Below are 17,102 nucleotides of genomic sequence, written 5' to 3'. Positions count from 1 at the left end.
TGTAAACATCCGTCTCTTTCAGAAAGCCTCCAAAAAGGGCCATTCATGATCCAGCTTAGTGAATCCAAAACTCGCCCACAACATTCAGTAATTTGACAACGAAATGGGGTACAACGGGACACGTTGACAAAGATGATTTATTCGCCAAATTGGCTGTTAGAGTAGAAAAACCTGCCAATCATTTTTTGTTTTTTTTTGCAGTTTCCACTCCATTTCACACATATTGTATGAAAATTAGATTTGGCAAATGCATTGTTATGTAAATAGCTTTGAAAAAAAAAAAAAAGTGAAGAAAAAGTTTGCACCAGAGAAGATTTTGTGGCATGATCTGCATCAGGTTTTTTTCCAAAGGATTTCCAGGGATTTCATCAGTGCTGCTGATCATTGTCTAACTACACGATATTGTGTGATTTTTAATAATGAGCTCAGATTATACCTCAGTTATTGTATTGCCACATTGACAAAGTGTAACTGAGCTTTATTAAATGTTATTCCTGTCAAGAAAAGAACAGGTTGCTCTGCATTATAATCAGAGACACACAGATTTATCACAGTGTTTGGATGAACAAAGGATTTATACTGAAATAATCAGAACAAAAAAACAAAACTTGCTGAACCAGTTTTTGCCAAATCCTGTATTATGAAGATATAATATTTTTGGAACATGAAGCATGAATTTACACAATGTTTCGTCAACAGGGGGTGATCAAATATTAACATGCCTTCAAATGAATGAATCAGGAACTTTACAGGTTATTTCCAAACTGGTGACATCTGACGGATTACTGATGCATCTTTTATGATCCTCACTTTCATCACGGTGGTGAGATTTTTCGGTTGCGGCGTTCACTTTGAAAAGAGGCATCTGGCTCCCATCTGGGCTTTGTTGTCTCTCTGCAGCACAAAACATATTTTATAAAGCAAGCAAAAATGGCACAGCACTTTGCTTGTTTTTTTTTTTTGCTCATCTGCTTTGCATAGAAATCTGTCAAAACAATCCCCACACACACACACACATATACACACCCACACAGAACTACATCCAAAAAGACGCTGAGAATTAAGATGAACATTCAATTACGCTTAATCAAACGGTCTGATGTAGCTCACATGTTTTCATGCCTGGCCAAAGCTGTCTATTGTTGTGTTTCTGATGTCGGGTTGAAACTCCAGAAAACTGGCAGGTGGCAGCGGAACTGGAATAGCCTGGCGGTAGACTGTATACTAATGACAAGACAGAGGAAATGACACATCCATGTAAATACAGCAGTCAAGATGAGTTAAACACAATGCAATGGTTTTGAAGTTTTGCATAAAAACGTAGGCGACTGTTCCCTCCAGTACCTCTGGGAATTTAATCTTCACATCGACGCTGTCTGCTGAGGCGGCAACAACTGATGCAGAAACCTCCTGCTTGGCATTTCTCTCATGTTGCTCGGAGAAGCCGAGGAGGAAAGCCATGCCTGGGACGTAGCTTCCGATTCTGGGAAAGGTAGAAAAGCCCCTTTAACAACACCTGCCAGTGTGTGTCACAATCGTAAACACAAAATGTTTCCACCATGCTCTGTAAGGCAGAGTAAGTTGCTTCAAGACATGAATCGAAGCCTCTTCAGCGCGCTTTCCACTTCCTCCTCCTCACATTTTACCCTCCATGATTCAAACTGCATCTTTATTCTACCGAGGCTCACCTTTTGCCGATCTCTGCCATGGATTCAGGGACCCTGAACCACTGTACTTTGGCCTTGAGCGTTGGCTTGGATCCAGGCAGATGTGCAGTTGCACCTCTCATTGACATTTCATAGGACTGACATTCAGCTCCCCATCTAATGTGTGCCTAGAACAAACATAGGAGATCAATCAAGAGAGGAATCTCTACAAACAAGAGCCTCTGTGTGCAATGTGCAATATAACACAATGCCTTAGACAGACCATCAGAATGAGTTTTAATGTAGAAGTTTACATGTCTAATTCCTTCACAATAAAGGACACATCACCTTTGAAGCTGATATTGATAAGTTGATAAGATATAATTTGGAGTCATGTTTGTGTGGTGTTTACCCTTTTTCTAGCTCTGCTTTTGTTTTCTACCAACTCCTGAGTTGTTAAATTATGACTTGATTTTTCCTAGTAGTGAACGTCCTTCACTTGTGTCCCCCCTCCCCAATTACACTACACTTATATGTGTAATATAAGTTGTGATGGAGTGAATTTTTTTCGATTTTGTATCTACCTTTGCCTGGGTGCGTGCATTCACGATGGTGTCGACGCACATCTTCCAGTTGGTGTCTTCTCCGACCTGAGACACAATCAGTTGTGCGTTCTGAATGTTTGCCTCTGGTGTGTAGTAGACGGCTGCATCGTAACCCTCAGGCTTCTGGTTGCCACTCATTGCGAAGGCTTGAAAACTGAACACAGCTTCAGGTGTTGAGTTCGAGGTCTATTGAACGAGACAGAAAGCAGTATGTAACACTTTAATGGGCTCGTGTGCATCATGTATTGATGATCCTATGTTACGTGTGGGCTCTTGTTATTGTGCTCCACTGTGATTGTGGGTAAAATCTAGTGGACAGTGGTGCTGCGGGCAAACAAGTCATTTTTGCTGAATATGTCAGATGTATTTATATAATGTGTTTTTATTCAAAAAAATATCTACAGTCCTGACATGGTCCACTGTTTCGTTGTGATGATGGGATCAAGAATCACAAGCACAGCTAAAACATTTTACATGATGACACTGCTCAGTATAAACTGCCTTTTTTAACGCAATTAAACATCCAGAGGTCACTCCCTTTGGAGGATGTTCAACATACTTCCATCACAATGTCATGATGGCTGCTGTGAGATCTCTCGGCGCTTGAGGCTGAATCAGAGGATAGACGTACTCCCTGGGTGGCTTCCTGTAGACATGATTAAACAACAGGAAAACTTGAATGGATTAAACAGCAGAGCAGGTGCAGAGAAAACAACATAGCAAAGGTAGCCAAATACCTTGGAAAGCCTCCTCAAAGTCTCGAGCAGTTGGCGTGTGCTCATTGGGTGTCGGCTTGTTCCGGCATTAACCTCCAAGTGAATTTTGTCAACAGATCTGATTGCCTGGGCTGATAAAAGTGCATATTCTACGTTAGCAAAAATTTCAGAAAGAAATGTATTGAGGCAGACAGACATAACATGAACATCTGTACAATCGAATGCAATACAATCCCTGTTTTGACTTGCCTATCATAAAATTGTTTTACTTTGATAATCTGGTAACACTGTCTAATAAATGATAAATGTGTATTTAATCAAACTTTAGTTCATATTTACTTATACAAAGAATGAAACGCTTTATAAACCATTTATTAAGCAAGTGTTTATGTAAAGTTGCAACTTATATCTATAAACCTTTACCATTGCTTGATAAATGGTTTATGAGTTATATAACTAATATTTCTTACCCAAAACTACATAGTGAACCTTTAAGTGTAACCAAAAATCTTTGCTGACATCAGTGGTTTAATTTGCCGCAGCTTTAATCAAGTTATGTTTAATCACGTTTGGTGACTTTTCCTTCCTTTTTCACAGATGTATCATCTGATATTTTAGCGACACGCAACCAAATTCAAGGCATCCTTACCTTGAGTGAACTTATGGATATCTCTGGGTTTGAACATTGTTGGAAATATTTGGCAACAAAATGTATGTCTAGTCATTTTTAGATATTTCAGTGCTGAAATGTTACATATCATATCTTTAATAAATGATAAAAGCAGGACCATATCTTTGATGACATAAAACTGTGTTGTGTTGTCTTATTTTGTTGCCTTTTGATCATACTGTCAGTTCATATGGATAATAACAAGCCAGCAAAACATCTTTAAGGGCTACGCCTTGTACTGTTATAAAGCCAACAGTGGACTGTAGGTGTTGACCCACTTATACAATGCTAGTTGTGCTGTGGTAGCAGCAGCTTTTGCTAATTTGACGAATAAGTCAGTAGTTTCACCGGGTATGTCATTTTGTGACATGCAGACTGTTGGAGGGCAGTGGTTCTTAACCTTTTTGATAGGCGACCCCCCTCAGTAAAAAACAGGTTGGTGTTCATCAACCCAGTTTACAAGTCTCAGTTAAAAGCACTGGGACTTTTAACTCACAACATCCTGAAAGTGCAAAGATGAAAAAAAGGTGTTTGTTTACAAGCACAACTTCTGTACACACTCTCAATAAAAAAAAACATTTTTCAGAATATCTTTTATATTCTTCTGGAAATTGACTCGACCCGACCCCAGTTTGAGAACCGGTGCTGTAGGGCGTAATGTGAAGGACTTGTTGGCCTTCCATTACTGAATCATGCATGCTCTGAGGACGGTCTTTTTGACTGAAAGCTCAAAATAAAGTAAAAAAACTGCACTGTACTCATACTGGGAAATCTCTTCCATCAGTTTGGACTTGTTGCACATACCTGGAACTACTTTCACTGCCAGGTTGGTGTATCCCAGGAAATAGTACAAGGGGTATTGCTCATGGTAATACTCTCTCCGCAGCTCAGACTCCACACAGATACCGGCTCCATAAATGTTACTCTCAGCACACATTTTGGCTCTTGGATTCCAGGTGTTCGATGTCAGGAACTGTTGCATTGGAAAACAACAAAGATATTAGACTTCTGTGAATCTCATTTAGTTTATTTAGTTTATCACCAATCTCTGAAAGGCTTTGGTTGTACCTCATCTGACTCAGGGCTCACAACTGTGGGGCCCGTGCTAGCGACTTCGTGATTGGAGTCCACAGCATTGGGTATTATTGGAGTCATTTTAGCTGAAGCCGGCTCTTCGATGTTCCTGGTGACTGCATACACATTGGAGCTGTTGGTTGGGAGGCAAAATAAGACTTGGCATTGGCAGCATTGTGGATAACATGTATTTCACTTCAAGCAAAATTGTATAACATAAATACTATACGCAATAGGTGTTGAAATATTTTGGAATCTCCAGATTTCAATTTTCAGTGTCAGGATTTGATTCAGAATTGATTTTTTATTCTAAACTCATTCTGAAGTGTAGAAGATCAGATTTATGTTTGTCATGTGAAATCATTATTTCACACAACCTTCAAACGTACCTAACTGCAAGGAGAGTAAACTCTTTTTTGCATGAAGGGAAGTCAAGTTCAAACTTCTTCTCTCTGACGTTGATCTTGGCTGTAAACTTCCACGGGATAGCAAGAGGCATCTTGCTCTTTAACTCAGAACCAACCTGGAACAGCTCTGTGTTGATGCCATAGAAAACCCAAAAGTCCTTTGTGTAGCTAAAAAAGAAAGGGGATAATTCAGTAATTATACTGCAACTGCCAAAATAACATGGGTTGTGTCTGATTAGATCTGCCTAACATACTGGTAATATATCTCCTTTAAATTAAATGAACTTTTGTTATTTTACCCAATAAAACCATCAGACTCCAGTGAAATTTCAGAATTCAACAGTTGTCCAAGACGTTCAGTCGGCGGTGGGTTCACAGCAGCTTTGGCTACATAAGAAAAAATGGTTTCAATTATAGTTTATATCACATAAAATAAATCATGTTAGGCATTAATTTGATTTGTAAAGAGTTTGCGTGCTGTTGGATTTGCCTCCTCACCATTTACAGTGATGCCATTGACGGATTCATAATATTTGCTAATCTCCAGTGGGAAACCCAGGGTGGTAGCTTGGAAGTAGCGAACCTCAAAGATTAAGAAAGGCTTCACTCGGTGCCATGATACTCCTCTCTGTAAGTTGTCAATCGCAGCCCACAGAGGGCTTTCCCTGCCTGCGGAAAGGCTGACAGCCTGCAAGTAGGTTCAGAGGAGAGACCATGCAAAAGGCTGCATGAAAAAATATTCAATTTCGACTGAGCTGGTTCAAACATAAATAGATTATTCTCAGTGTTTCGTTTAATTATTCTCTCACCCCGATGATGTTCTGGATGAACTCTTTGTTAACATCAGCAAAAAACCACTCTTGTCCAGAGGCGCGTGAAAAGGCAGAGAAGATAGGCTTGTTGTTTGGCATAGTTTCCCAGTTTTGAAGCTGAAAATGACACAGGTACCACATAGTGATAGTGCTGCCTTGAAGGATAATTTTAACCCAAAAATTAGAATTCAGTCATTATCTACTAACTACCCCATGCTGATGGAAAGTCAGGTGAAGTTTTGTTTCAAGTCTCAAGCCTCAAGGTCCCAAAGTGATTTTTTTTAAGCCAAAATCTTCACTGTAGCTGCTGAGCTGAAAGTGCTAGCACATACCTCGTCTGAAGTGGGTTCACAAGCTTGACGACATGGTGTATGAAGCCATTTTTTTTAATAGATTTTTCTTTCTTTTTTTTTTTTTTTTACGTTTCAAAGGTGTTATTGGTAACATTTAGCCACTAAATGTGTCCATGACGTAACAACTCAGCTGCTGTTTGAATCATCTGCCCTTTCATCATGTTTTTTTCCCCCCACAAACTGGTAACTACCGAAACTCTTGATGCTGACAAAACACAGACACCACCTACCAGCAGTGTTATACTATTGGCTGAAAGACCTTGTAAGAAACTGGAACCAACTGTCAGAATTTGTACACAGACATACACAAAACAATCATTTGGACCTGACACAATTTCTTAAATTATTGATTCACAATCATAAAAATATCAGTATGACCTGTTAAATATTATATGACCTATTCTGCAATGCTTTGTGAACTACGAAAGTTCACCTGACTTTCCATTGGCATGTGGTTGAGTAGATAACAACGACATTTTTGCATGAATTTAGTCTCAGTCATATACTCACAACATTGAAGAGAGACTGGAAGTCAGTAAAACTAAGATCTCCATTAAAACCGGTGCCAAACAGATCCTTAAGTCCATCAGCACGGATACCCAACTTCAAAAGAAAAGAAGGTCATTATGATTCATGATTGTTCAGACTTCAGTTTATCTTCAGGAGAAGTTTTAATGCAAACGTGTCGCCTCGTACCTCGAGCAGCTGCAGAATTCTGCCAATGAAGAAAAACTTTCCTTTCATCATGATTTCAGTGGGAAAGATGTTTGTTGCACTTCTGAGCATGAAGACTTCTGCTGCTGTTCCAATAAGGAAATCCTCTGTATCGGGGATAATAACACATTTTCACTCTTTTCAGCAGTTTCGCATTAAATCCAAGAATCCAGCAAGCTGTATTTGAGCGTACCATTAAACCAGTCCATGCGCATTGCTTTGCTGTAGTGATAGCTGAGACGACCGAACTTAGGAGCCAGGATCTTCGCGGCTACATTGCAGGCAGTTGAGCTATCGTGGAAAACACAGGGAAAAAGAGAAAGTTGAAAGCTGGAGAACATTAACAGAAAATAAAAAAAACATCCAACTGAATTATAACTGCTTTGTTCAGCTCACAGGAAGAAATTCTCTGGTGTGCTGGATCTGCCAAAGCTTCTCAAGTAGGAGTATGCAAAACTAACAACATGGAGGTCCTTCTCTTCCATGAGATGTGCAGTCACTGTGGACACCAGAGCCATCGGTGGCTTAGTGTCAAACAGGATCATGAAGGACAGCATGCGTAACTCGGTGGGAAGGTTCTTCTGCAGGAACAGACTAATGGTGATGTCTTGGACCTGGAAAGAGAAGCATTATAATGAAGAGGAGTTCAGAAATGTAGCACATTCAACCACCGACCACTGAGGGAAATTCTGCTCTATTATTTTCTGAACCGACGGTGAACTTTGAGAGGCAGATAACAGTGTTGTAGATATGAATACAGAGAAGATGATATACCTTCAAAATCTAAAGAGATCTTGACAATAGCATGAATCAGATATTTTCACATGATTGTTGAAAATTATTAGCTGCCACATTGAGAAAAAAGAAATAGATTGTTGAGCACTGGAACAGTAAAAACCCAGCATACAGCTGTGAGAAAGAAGCATCTAAAGCAGGGGTCATTGGCACTCGGTAGCCTTAACAATAAACCGTATTCACACAGCAGCCATTTTCCTCTGATGTCACGCTCAGAGTGGGAAGCTCGAATTCTGGGTTAACGTTATGTTGCTGTGTACCAGGTTGCAAGTCATATAAACGTAGGAAAGCTGACAGATTAGCATTTTAGCACTTCCTGATTGATCTGCAACTGAAAAGTCAAAAGATAGTGAAAATCTGGAGAGACATCAGGTTAAAATAACATATTAAATAACCCATTAGCTAACATTAGCATTCAACCATTTCCTAGCTAACATTAACATTTGAATAAAAAGGTCTGCACCAACAGAAGCTCCTCTCTCACACAGAAAACACTGCTCCTGAAACGCCTTGTGAGTAGTCCCGCCTTTAATTCCATGACTTTGTGACATCACACTACACCACCATGTCACACATTTGCATAATGTATGCCTAGCAGCTAGTTTGGCACATAATAATTGATTTAGCTCAGCTACTCGGGTGTTGTTAGCGGTGCTAGCTCAGGTGTGTGTGAGCTGACCAATCAGAGCAGGCTGAGTGTTTGGGAGTGGGGACCTTAAAGAGACAGGAGCTAAAACAGAGCATTTCAGACAGAGGGGGAATACAGAGCTGCTGCACTGGACAGTATGAGAAAACTGATGTGTTTTTTGAGCATTAAAGCATGTTAACATATTCTAGTAGTAGCCCAAAATAAAATTATGAACCCAAAAATGAGCATACCATGTCTCCTTTAAGTTTATTGCTGATGAACAAGATTGGTGGAAGGTTGGTAGGGTCAATGATTTTAAGTTGATGTGGATGTTTTGATAAGGATCGCAGCCTTTGTAGAGCTCTCATATATAATTACAATGTCCTGATTATGGGATGACAAATGTGGTGTCATGATTAAGCTTAATGTTAACCTTCAGATTGATATCGCACACTGTTAACGGGAACATTTTAAAATGGCACTTGCCGACCCTGATCTAAAGCATGTTTTATTCCCGCATGTCCTAGTGATCTTACACTGTGAGGGTCTCTCGCAGCTATGAGCCTCATAGACTGTACAGCAGCACTCAGCACACTAGGTGGAAGATCCACAGGGGTTGCAGCGACACCGGGGAGGAAGCGCATGATGGTTTTAATGCTGCCTGGATGACCCGCATTCCCCAGAGCCTTCAGAGCGAGAACCATGTCCGCCTCATTGCCATTCCTCAGACTCTCCAAGGCCATGTCCAGCAGCGGCTAGTACAGATGTAAAACAAATACACAGGGCACATTTTTACATGCAGTGATCTACTACATTGTAATTTGCAACCTTGCTCAATTCAAAAGGAAAGCAATTGATCCATCTGTTTAATTACCTGAACAGCATTTACTGGACAAGGTGTATAATAGGCACAGTGCTTGTACACCAGAGAGCCGTAGGTAAGCACCACAGTGTGCCACAGATAGGTGTTGGATTTACTGAAGGGCATGTTGAGGAACATCTACAGAAGAAAGACAGAGACATTTTGACATGACGTGAATCATTTTAAATAGGCAAACAACTCCTTCGTGTTTAGCATCTACTCACTTTAGCCATCTCAACCAGCTCTGGAATTGGCTGAAGGTGGTTAATAGACAGCAAAACTGTTTGCAGAGCTTCTGATGGAGACACATCGCCAGCCTGGAACCGAGTTTCCAGGAACTTCAGGATCCTGGCATCGCTGACCTCAACAATCATGTCCAAAAACCAATGTCTGATAAGAAGTGAAAGAAGAGAGAATTAAGGCAACAGGATTATCCTTCAAATAAATCAAGGGTGCAAAAATGAAAAGATAAAGCGTGAAGGACGAGTTCAGATGTCACGTTTAATTGCACTTGTACAGGATGAAATACAAGGTGTCACAGGCTGCCGTAATCTTAATGAGCAAGGAAAGCAGTCTTTCAGTCATCACCTTTCTGTCACCAGGCCTCACATGATAATAAATCTTTCATCAATGGTAATATGCCAGGCTACATCCTTCCCGGACTAAGTGGGAGGACACTTCTCAATTAGCTATTCAGTTGGGAGGATCAGTATCAGATTTCAGAGATGGCCTTGGACCTTTTTGTTCACCAGCTCATAATATAACTATAATGAAAAGCTTCGTTAAAGGACATCTGTGAAGGATTTTGACTTTCAAACCATACAGCAGTGTTACATGCTGAAGAAATGTATTTATCATTTCTGGGTATAGTCAAATTTAATCCACTGAAACTGTTGGGTCAAGGTTAGAGAAGGATCACTTTTACACTTCGCTACACACCCATGCACCGCCCGACCTTTACAACTTGACTTTCTGCTGTACTGTTGAACTTATATTACTATACTATACTTCCTGAACTGAAAATTACGATTGAAAATGCTCACTGTTTGTAAAATACTTTAAATTGATGTAATCTAAGGCATTAACAGTCTCATGTGAATATACAATCTGTAGGACATTTGGTCATGACAAGACAATCAGTTTCAAGACCCCTGCAAAGATGTTGTGCCTGCTAATATGTATTTTCTAAAATGTAGTTCACATATATAAATATCTCAACATTGAGATATATTAATTCCCCCCCCCCCTTTATTAATCATAATTATCCAACAATGAGAAGTGACTCAGTGTATTCAGATCTTTAACTCCTTCATTCAAACTTTTAGTCAAGTAAAGGTAGAAAACTGCCTTACTCAACTGACAGCATTGGAGCACATCAGGCCCAGTATATACAGTGTAAAGTATATAGACATTGTTTTACTGGTTTACAAGTCTTGTTACTTGTTATGAGTCCATGCATTGATAGCTCTTTCTTTGTCCCGTTTCTGCTCTTTGTGATGTGCCTGGGTCAGATATGTGACCAAAAATATTTTTTGTCTTCAAAACTGACTAAACATTCCTATGTGTTTTTTTTACTACATTCATTTGCATAAGTTTAAAATATGTGATTAAAAAAAAAAAAAATTCTGGCCTGTTCCTTTTGAATTTGTTGTTGAATACTCCTAATATTAAAGTGTCATTATGCAACAGAAAGATGTCAATGTAATGCTCTGTATCATACACCATATTATTTCATTATTATCGTTACTATGATTTAGTGATCAACCCTTAACAATATATGATTTTTGATTTTTTCATTTTAGATTTATATGTGTTTAGTTTTGCAATAACTAGTATATGAGCTGTTAGTTAAACATAAATGAGTAAAATGTGCAGTATTTCCTGTGAAATTTAGTGAGAAACTAAACTAACAGCTTCAGAATCATGGTGATGGTACAGTGTCTTGTTATAGGGTGAATGGTGTCTCTGTCTCAGCCACTTTCCACCACTGAAAATGAGAACAGGTATGACAACCAAGTCCTCACCTGTACTGTTCATTTCCTGCAAATTGCTTCCACATAGCATCTAATCCTTCATAAGGAATCACTCTGAGAAGTTGGTACAGCTGTATAGTGACCTCAGTGGTAGCACTGTCAACCTCGTATTTATTAGCTTCAGCCAGTTGTTTGATCAACTCAATAGCCTGTAAAAGGGAACAGAGAGGTTTTAAAACAACAGATGATCCTTTGACATTTCCAAAAAAGATAGAAAAATAATTGAATGTTTTTCCATAATATGTAGAAATTCATTCAGTCATTGGCTTGCTATTTCAATATTGATTTAAATTTAGTTGTGTCCTGTTTCCTGTTCCTTTTTCAAAAATACGACTTCCTATGTGGCAGTAATATACTGTATATACAATGTAAATATTACTACCTTTGGTACTGGGTCATCCAGGTTCTGCATCATAATGGGGACATTAGCTTCTGCATTCACAAACTTGTAAACAAGGTTGCCCTTGCTTTCCATTGGCCCATACGTGAAGGCTCTGGCTGTGTCGCTCACGCAGAGCAGCACCATTTCCTTCCTGCGGGAGAAGTTATTTAAAGCATCCGATTTGTACCACAGACAAGCCTTGTGGATGAGCAGGCATAATGTGCAGATATTTTCTTGTCTTACATCGCTTGCATCTTGAAACTGCCGCCCTTCACGTTGAAGGGACTGAAGTGCTGTCGCTCCAGGCCGTGAGCCCTGGTAATGAGACCTCCCTCGGCTGTTGGTTTGACGGTGTAAACATATCTCACTGTTGAGATGACAGATTCGCCTCTCTAGATTGGAGGACACACAGAAATAGCACAGGCTTTGGTTTGGTTTAATTTATACATGTAGAATGTGATGCATGTGGGGAAGATAAACAGACCTGTTTGGAGACTTGATCGAGCACAGCTGTAGCCATTCCCCTGTAGATAGCCGCCTTCTCCTTGCAGGCATTGACATCAACAACCTGAGTGACGGTCATGTCCTTTGTTTCTGTGTTTTCCTCAGTAGCATAGTTACTCTGACATTTGCCATGGATGCCAACCTACAAAGACAATTAAATTATTGCATTTATTATCACATTCCACTGATGATGTGCTGGGATTCATTTATTTGTCACCAACCTCCTCGAGCTCATAGACAGTCTGTGTGGTCTTGACAGTGACCTGGAGGAAACCCAGGATCCCTCTCACAATGTTGACAACAGTGTCAGAAACCTCAGCAGGGGCGCGGATGTCACTGACGTGTCCACTGGCGTAGTCAAACATGAAAGGTTTGACGAGCTGGGTAGCAATACGCTGGGTGAGCTTTGGGGAGGCATTAAAGCCGTTTTTCCCCGGGAAGCCATTGAACTCCTCGAAGGCCAAATCTGAGACCTTTGAGCCAGAGATGGAAATAAACAGATGTATTGTTGCTCATTTGTTCAGGTGTAGTATGCATGAAAACTGCTTCATTCTCTGCTCAAATTCATGTCAGATGAAAGACGAAAGATTAAATGTGTACTGTAGCTCGGTAGAAGTGGACATGAATTGTACTCCTTTACTGGGCTGAAAGTGTAAGTTTTCTCTGTACTATATGCATAATGGAGGAGGGGATCTTTAAAGCTTATGTTACTATAAATGGAGAAATTTTTAGTTGTTGCTGCTATTTGGGTCCAGGTCGAGGGGTTTTCATTTGTCTTAGAGAGACCTAATGATAAACAGACAGTTTAAGGTTAGATGAAGATTGAGGATTAGATTAAGATCCTCAGGCAGGAACCTACTCACTCTTCCCAGCTCACACCTTAAGACCGGAGGGGACAGAGTGTTTGCTGTGAGAGCTTCTCGGCTGTGGAACGACCTGGCCGAGGAACTACTATCATCATCTAACTGACTAATAACTAACCCACTAACTACATCAGCGTCTACTTTTGAATCACTTTTAAAGACTTATTATCATCGAAAGGCATTCCTAGATGTGTTGAAATTTCTAGGTTTAAATCTTTTTATATACTTTTTATTCTTTTATTATGTTTTTTATCATCCATTGTTTTTAGCTCTAGTTCTCTTTTATTACTTTGTTTTTTATCATTGTGTTTTTCTGTTTGTTGTGAAGCTCTTTTGTATGCTGGTTTTGATAAGTGCTACACAAATAAATGTATTATTTATTTATTTATTTATAATCTCCTGATTCTTAACCAAAGAATGAAAAGGCTTAAGTAAAAGAAAGAGAGCGAGATGAGCAATATTGATATATGTATTGTAATACCAAGTAGAAAGTGTTCTGACCTTATTACTTACAACATTGATATAGTAATGTAAGGTGGGAGAGCACAACGAACAGAGTTGTGCAAAACTGATGCAAAATCCACATAGAAAAGGTCTATTTGTTAGAATCAAGCTCCAAATTTTCCTTTAGCTACACACGTCTCAAATGGTTTGTTCTTTCCTAATATCAGTATTGTATTGGCCTAAAATTTGGATACATTTAATGAAAATGAGAAACTTGTGGTTTCTTCAACAAAAAAGTTATTTGAACACTGCATTTTATGAATACTGTGCAACTTCATGGTGGGAATAGAAAATATTATGGGTGCTGTGGGTGCCCCCTTTTTTGCTTGAGTCCCTGTCCCCCAAAAAGTCTGTGCACGCCCCTGCAATAATTATACGTCTGATTTTTCAAGAGTTTGCAACAGCATCTGTTTATGAATGAAAGATGACATGAAGGAAATGGCAGATTACTGTTTGTGCATTATAGAAGAAAGAACACAGTGTTGCACAAGTGTTCACTCGCAAACATTTGGAACAAACAATCTCTGATTTGAACTAATTTCCAGCATTTTCATGAGAAACGTATTTGGTTGTTTATAAAACATGAAAGTTATTTTGGGGCAGATTAGAGGCTTCAAAAGCTTTTGCAACCTTTCAACAGATGTTCATTAATTTGACCGTCAAATAATTTATGATGCATGAATAAATAATAAATTGCTCTGTCAATTCCTTTCCTTAATTAATGAATCAGACATGGAATGAACTAATCAACAGGGTGGTATTGTTAATGCTGCACTGCTCAGTTACAGTTTTTGAGATATTCTGAGAAAGTTTGTATTGTCACTCTTACCTGAAGAACGAATGTTTGTGCAGATGCACCAACGATCTTCACCCTGCACGTCATTCTCACACCAGACTCTGCAAGGTTTGGCATGCCAAGTCCAAAATTCACCGATCCCTCATATTTGTACTGGTAGGTTTTCCTGGGGTTCAGGCCAAGGTCTGAAAGTTTTCAGTTTACAAAGTTAAATGTCATTTCACTTGTTGTTTATGGAAAATGTTGGTTGTATGACTTGTAGGATACTGATAGAAAGACTCACCATAACGAAGACTTTGGCATGCTAGAAGAAGAAGAAGAAGAAGAAAGTTGAACATAGTGTCAGCATTAGAACCTTTAAAAACACATTTTCATGAGTATAAACTAACCCAAAAAATAAACATTCACATGAATAATGATAAAAACAGATTGACGGCTAAAGAAAACTCCATTTAAATCCATAAATGATAAATGACTCACCTCAAAGTTACTCTTGTTTTTGTTATTTATGCCCCAAATCACACATTATTCATGACTGATCAACTGCAATTAGATTAATATTTTACTTCTCTAAAAAACATCCCTAGTTGGAAGGTAGAATACATTTAAATTGCATATATACATCAGAGGAAAAAGCAGTAAAATAATTCAATCAACCTCACCATTATGAGTTGAAAGCATTGAAACTGCATTCATACCCCTCTATTAGTAAACATAATAGGAATGAATCAATGAACACTTACTGGCCAGGGCCACAAGGCAGCAGAGGAGGAGCCCCTTCATGGTGAGACTGAGAAGTAGAAGCTAATATTTGTGATTACTCCTTTATATACCAGCGTGTGTTTTGATTGGGGAAAGTGGCTGCATGGAGCCTTGTGGGCAGGACAGAGGTCTTGTGGGCAGGACAGAGGTCTTGTGAGCAGGACAGAGGTCTGGTTTGGACAACTAAAGTTAAGTAAACAGGTGCTGTCAGAGCCACGCTGACCTGTGACATTGTCACTCTGACAACCTCACAGTGGTTAATCAGAATCAGAATCAGAAACCGAATACTTTATTAAACCCCGGGGGGAAATTGTTTAATGCGTGAGAGATAACCACCTCTACAATATTGTGCAAAGTAAATGGTCAGTTGTGGGTTGTTTTATTATATCACAGTAAGAAAAGGTGTAGCCTTTATGGGAGAAATGTGTGTTGTGCTTTTTCTCACGAAAAACCCAGAACTCAAAACAAGTCTTGTTGTTGTGTAAAGCCTCACTTTTAATCATTCAGAAAATGATATAAACAAGTTTTTCACAGCTGAATGAAGGGATAAACCCAGTGGGATCCGCATGATCCACAAACCCAGCCACGTGCAGTGAAGGAAGAAAGACAAGATGCAGCTTGGTTTTCTCTTTTATTTCCTGAATATCAGTTCTACTCCTGGTCTTCACATTTCTTCCCTGTCTCCTGGCATCACAAAGCTCTCCTCCTGGATACGACAAAGTCAAACAGAGTGGTGAATCGCTGCTCTTCATGCTGATTTTAAAATGTGTCTCAGCCTAAAGCGCTCCAATGACGCCCCACTTTAGACGTGCAGTTTGAGGGTGATGACATCAAGCAGCAATCAGCTGCGCCAATGCCTGCCGTCTTTTAGGAGATTGCACAGTGCAGGAGTCTCTTGTGTAATCACACTTACGGATTCTCTCAGCCATCGTACCTCTTTGATTTTCATGCTTCAGTTCACTTCCCGTCAGAATCAGCCACAGAAACAGTTGGATTGTTTTAAATATTACAAGAAAAACAAAGAGCAAAAAAGCATTGAGAATACATTTTAAGATCGACTGGGTCAAATCATGGCCAGTAGTAAAAAGTACATTAACGTAAGCACTGCACTTAAGTACTGATTTGAGGTGCTTTTACTTTACTTAAGTCTTTTCTTTCACTATGTTTATCAAGTTATTTTATAAATTACCATTTCTGCAGACAAAACATATAAAGAGCTTTAAAAATTTTACTGTTTTTTCTTTTAATCATTTAAATGAGTTACTTTTAATAATTTTGAGCTTTGGTGGTTTTGGAAGCTTGGTCGGACAAAACAAGTATAGTAAAGGTCTTTAGGCTCTGGGTAATTGTGAAAGCATTTGTAACTATTTTCAGCATTTCTACAAACCAATTGATTGATGAAGGAAACAATAAGCACGTCACCACAGTGTTTCACTTTTACAGGGGATATTTTTCTGCTTCCAGTACTTTGGTAACACCTTATAATAATCATCCTTAATAAATGGTAAACTTGTGGTTAATTGTACTTTAGTTGATAGTTATTTCACCTTTTAACAAACAATGAAATGCTTTATAAACCATTTATTAAGCAATTGCAAAAGTTTACAAACCTCAGTTGCAACTTTATAACCACCAACCAAAAATGATTACAGTATGTACTAACTATTTACCAAGTTCAATTACATTAGTTGCATTGTAACGTTAAAAACAAAGAACAAAAAGCTTAATAAATGGTTTGTAATGCATTTTGTTGGTTGTTAACAGTGAAATAACTATGAACTCAAGTTTAATAACTATAAGTCTGTCATTATTAATGATGGTTATTATAAAGTGTTAACATGCTTTCACTTAAGTTAAGGATCTGAATACTTCCTCCATCACTAGTCACGATATCATCTGAGTTTTAGTAAGTTAAATCTGGAGGTTGAAAGGAGGTTGAACACTTGGACCTGAGAACAAAATAGAGGTGAACAACA

The 17,102-nt window shown here is 38.9% G+C and overlaps 1 protein-coding gene across 1 annotated transcript; it reads right to left on the bottom strand.

The window, feature by feature from the left end:
• Positions 1-619: 619 nt before the first annotated feature.
• On the bottom strand, positions 620-15,147 carry vtg3 (vitellogenin 3, phosvitinless; the record flags this gene model as incomplete). Its single annotated transcript, XM_084354344.1, has 28 exons — positions 620-894; positions 1,111-1,224; positions 1,345-1,483; positions 1,689-1,834; positions 2,231-2,437; positions 2,811-2,897; positions 2,989-3,098; positions 4,442-4,610; positions 4,706-4,844; positions 5,101-5,286; positions 5,418-5,505; positions 5,617-5,806; positions 5,928-6,047; positions 6,794-6,886; positions 6,980-7,104; positions 7,191-7,288; positions 7,394-7,611; positions 8,957-9,175; positions 9,295-9,420; positions 9,507-9,672; positions 11,307-11,464; positions 11,698-11,848; positions 11,941-12,089; positions 12,182-12,343; positions 12,423-12,674; positions 14,398-14,549; positions 14,648-14,668; positions 15,108-15,147. 27 exons carry the CDS (start codon positions 15,145-15,147, stop codon positions 1,117-1,119), a joined length of 3,819 nt encoding a protein of 1,272 aa, XP_084210470.1. The 3' UTR covers positions 620-894; positions 1,111-1,116.
• Between the last annotated feature and the right edge of the window lie 1,955 nt (positions 15,148-17,102).

Source organism: Pagrus pagrus (assembly GCF_965226575.1).
Source record: "Pagrus pagrus genome assembly, chromosome: 6".
In the NCBI taxonomy this organism is placed as follows: Eukaryota; Metazoa; Chordata; class Actinopteri; order Spariformes; family Sparidae; genus Pagrus; species Pagrus pagrus.
Note: the sequence above shows the minus strand (reverse complement) of the source record. Positions and strands in the feature narration are given on the sequence as shown.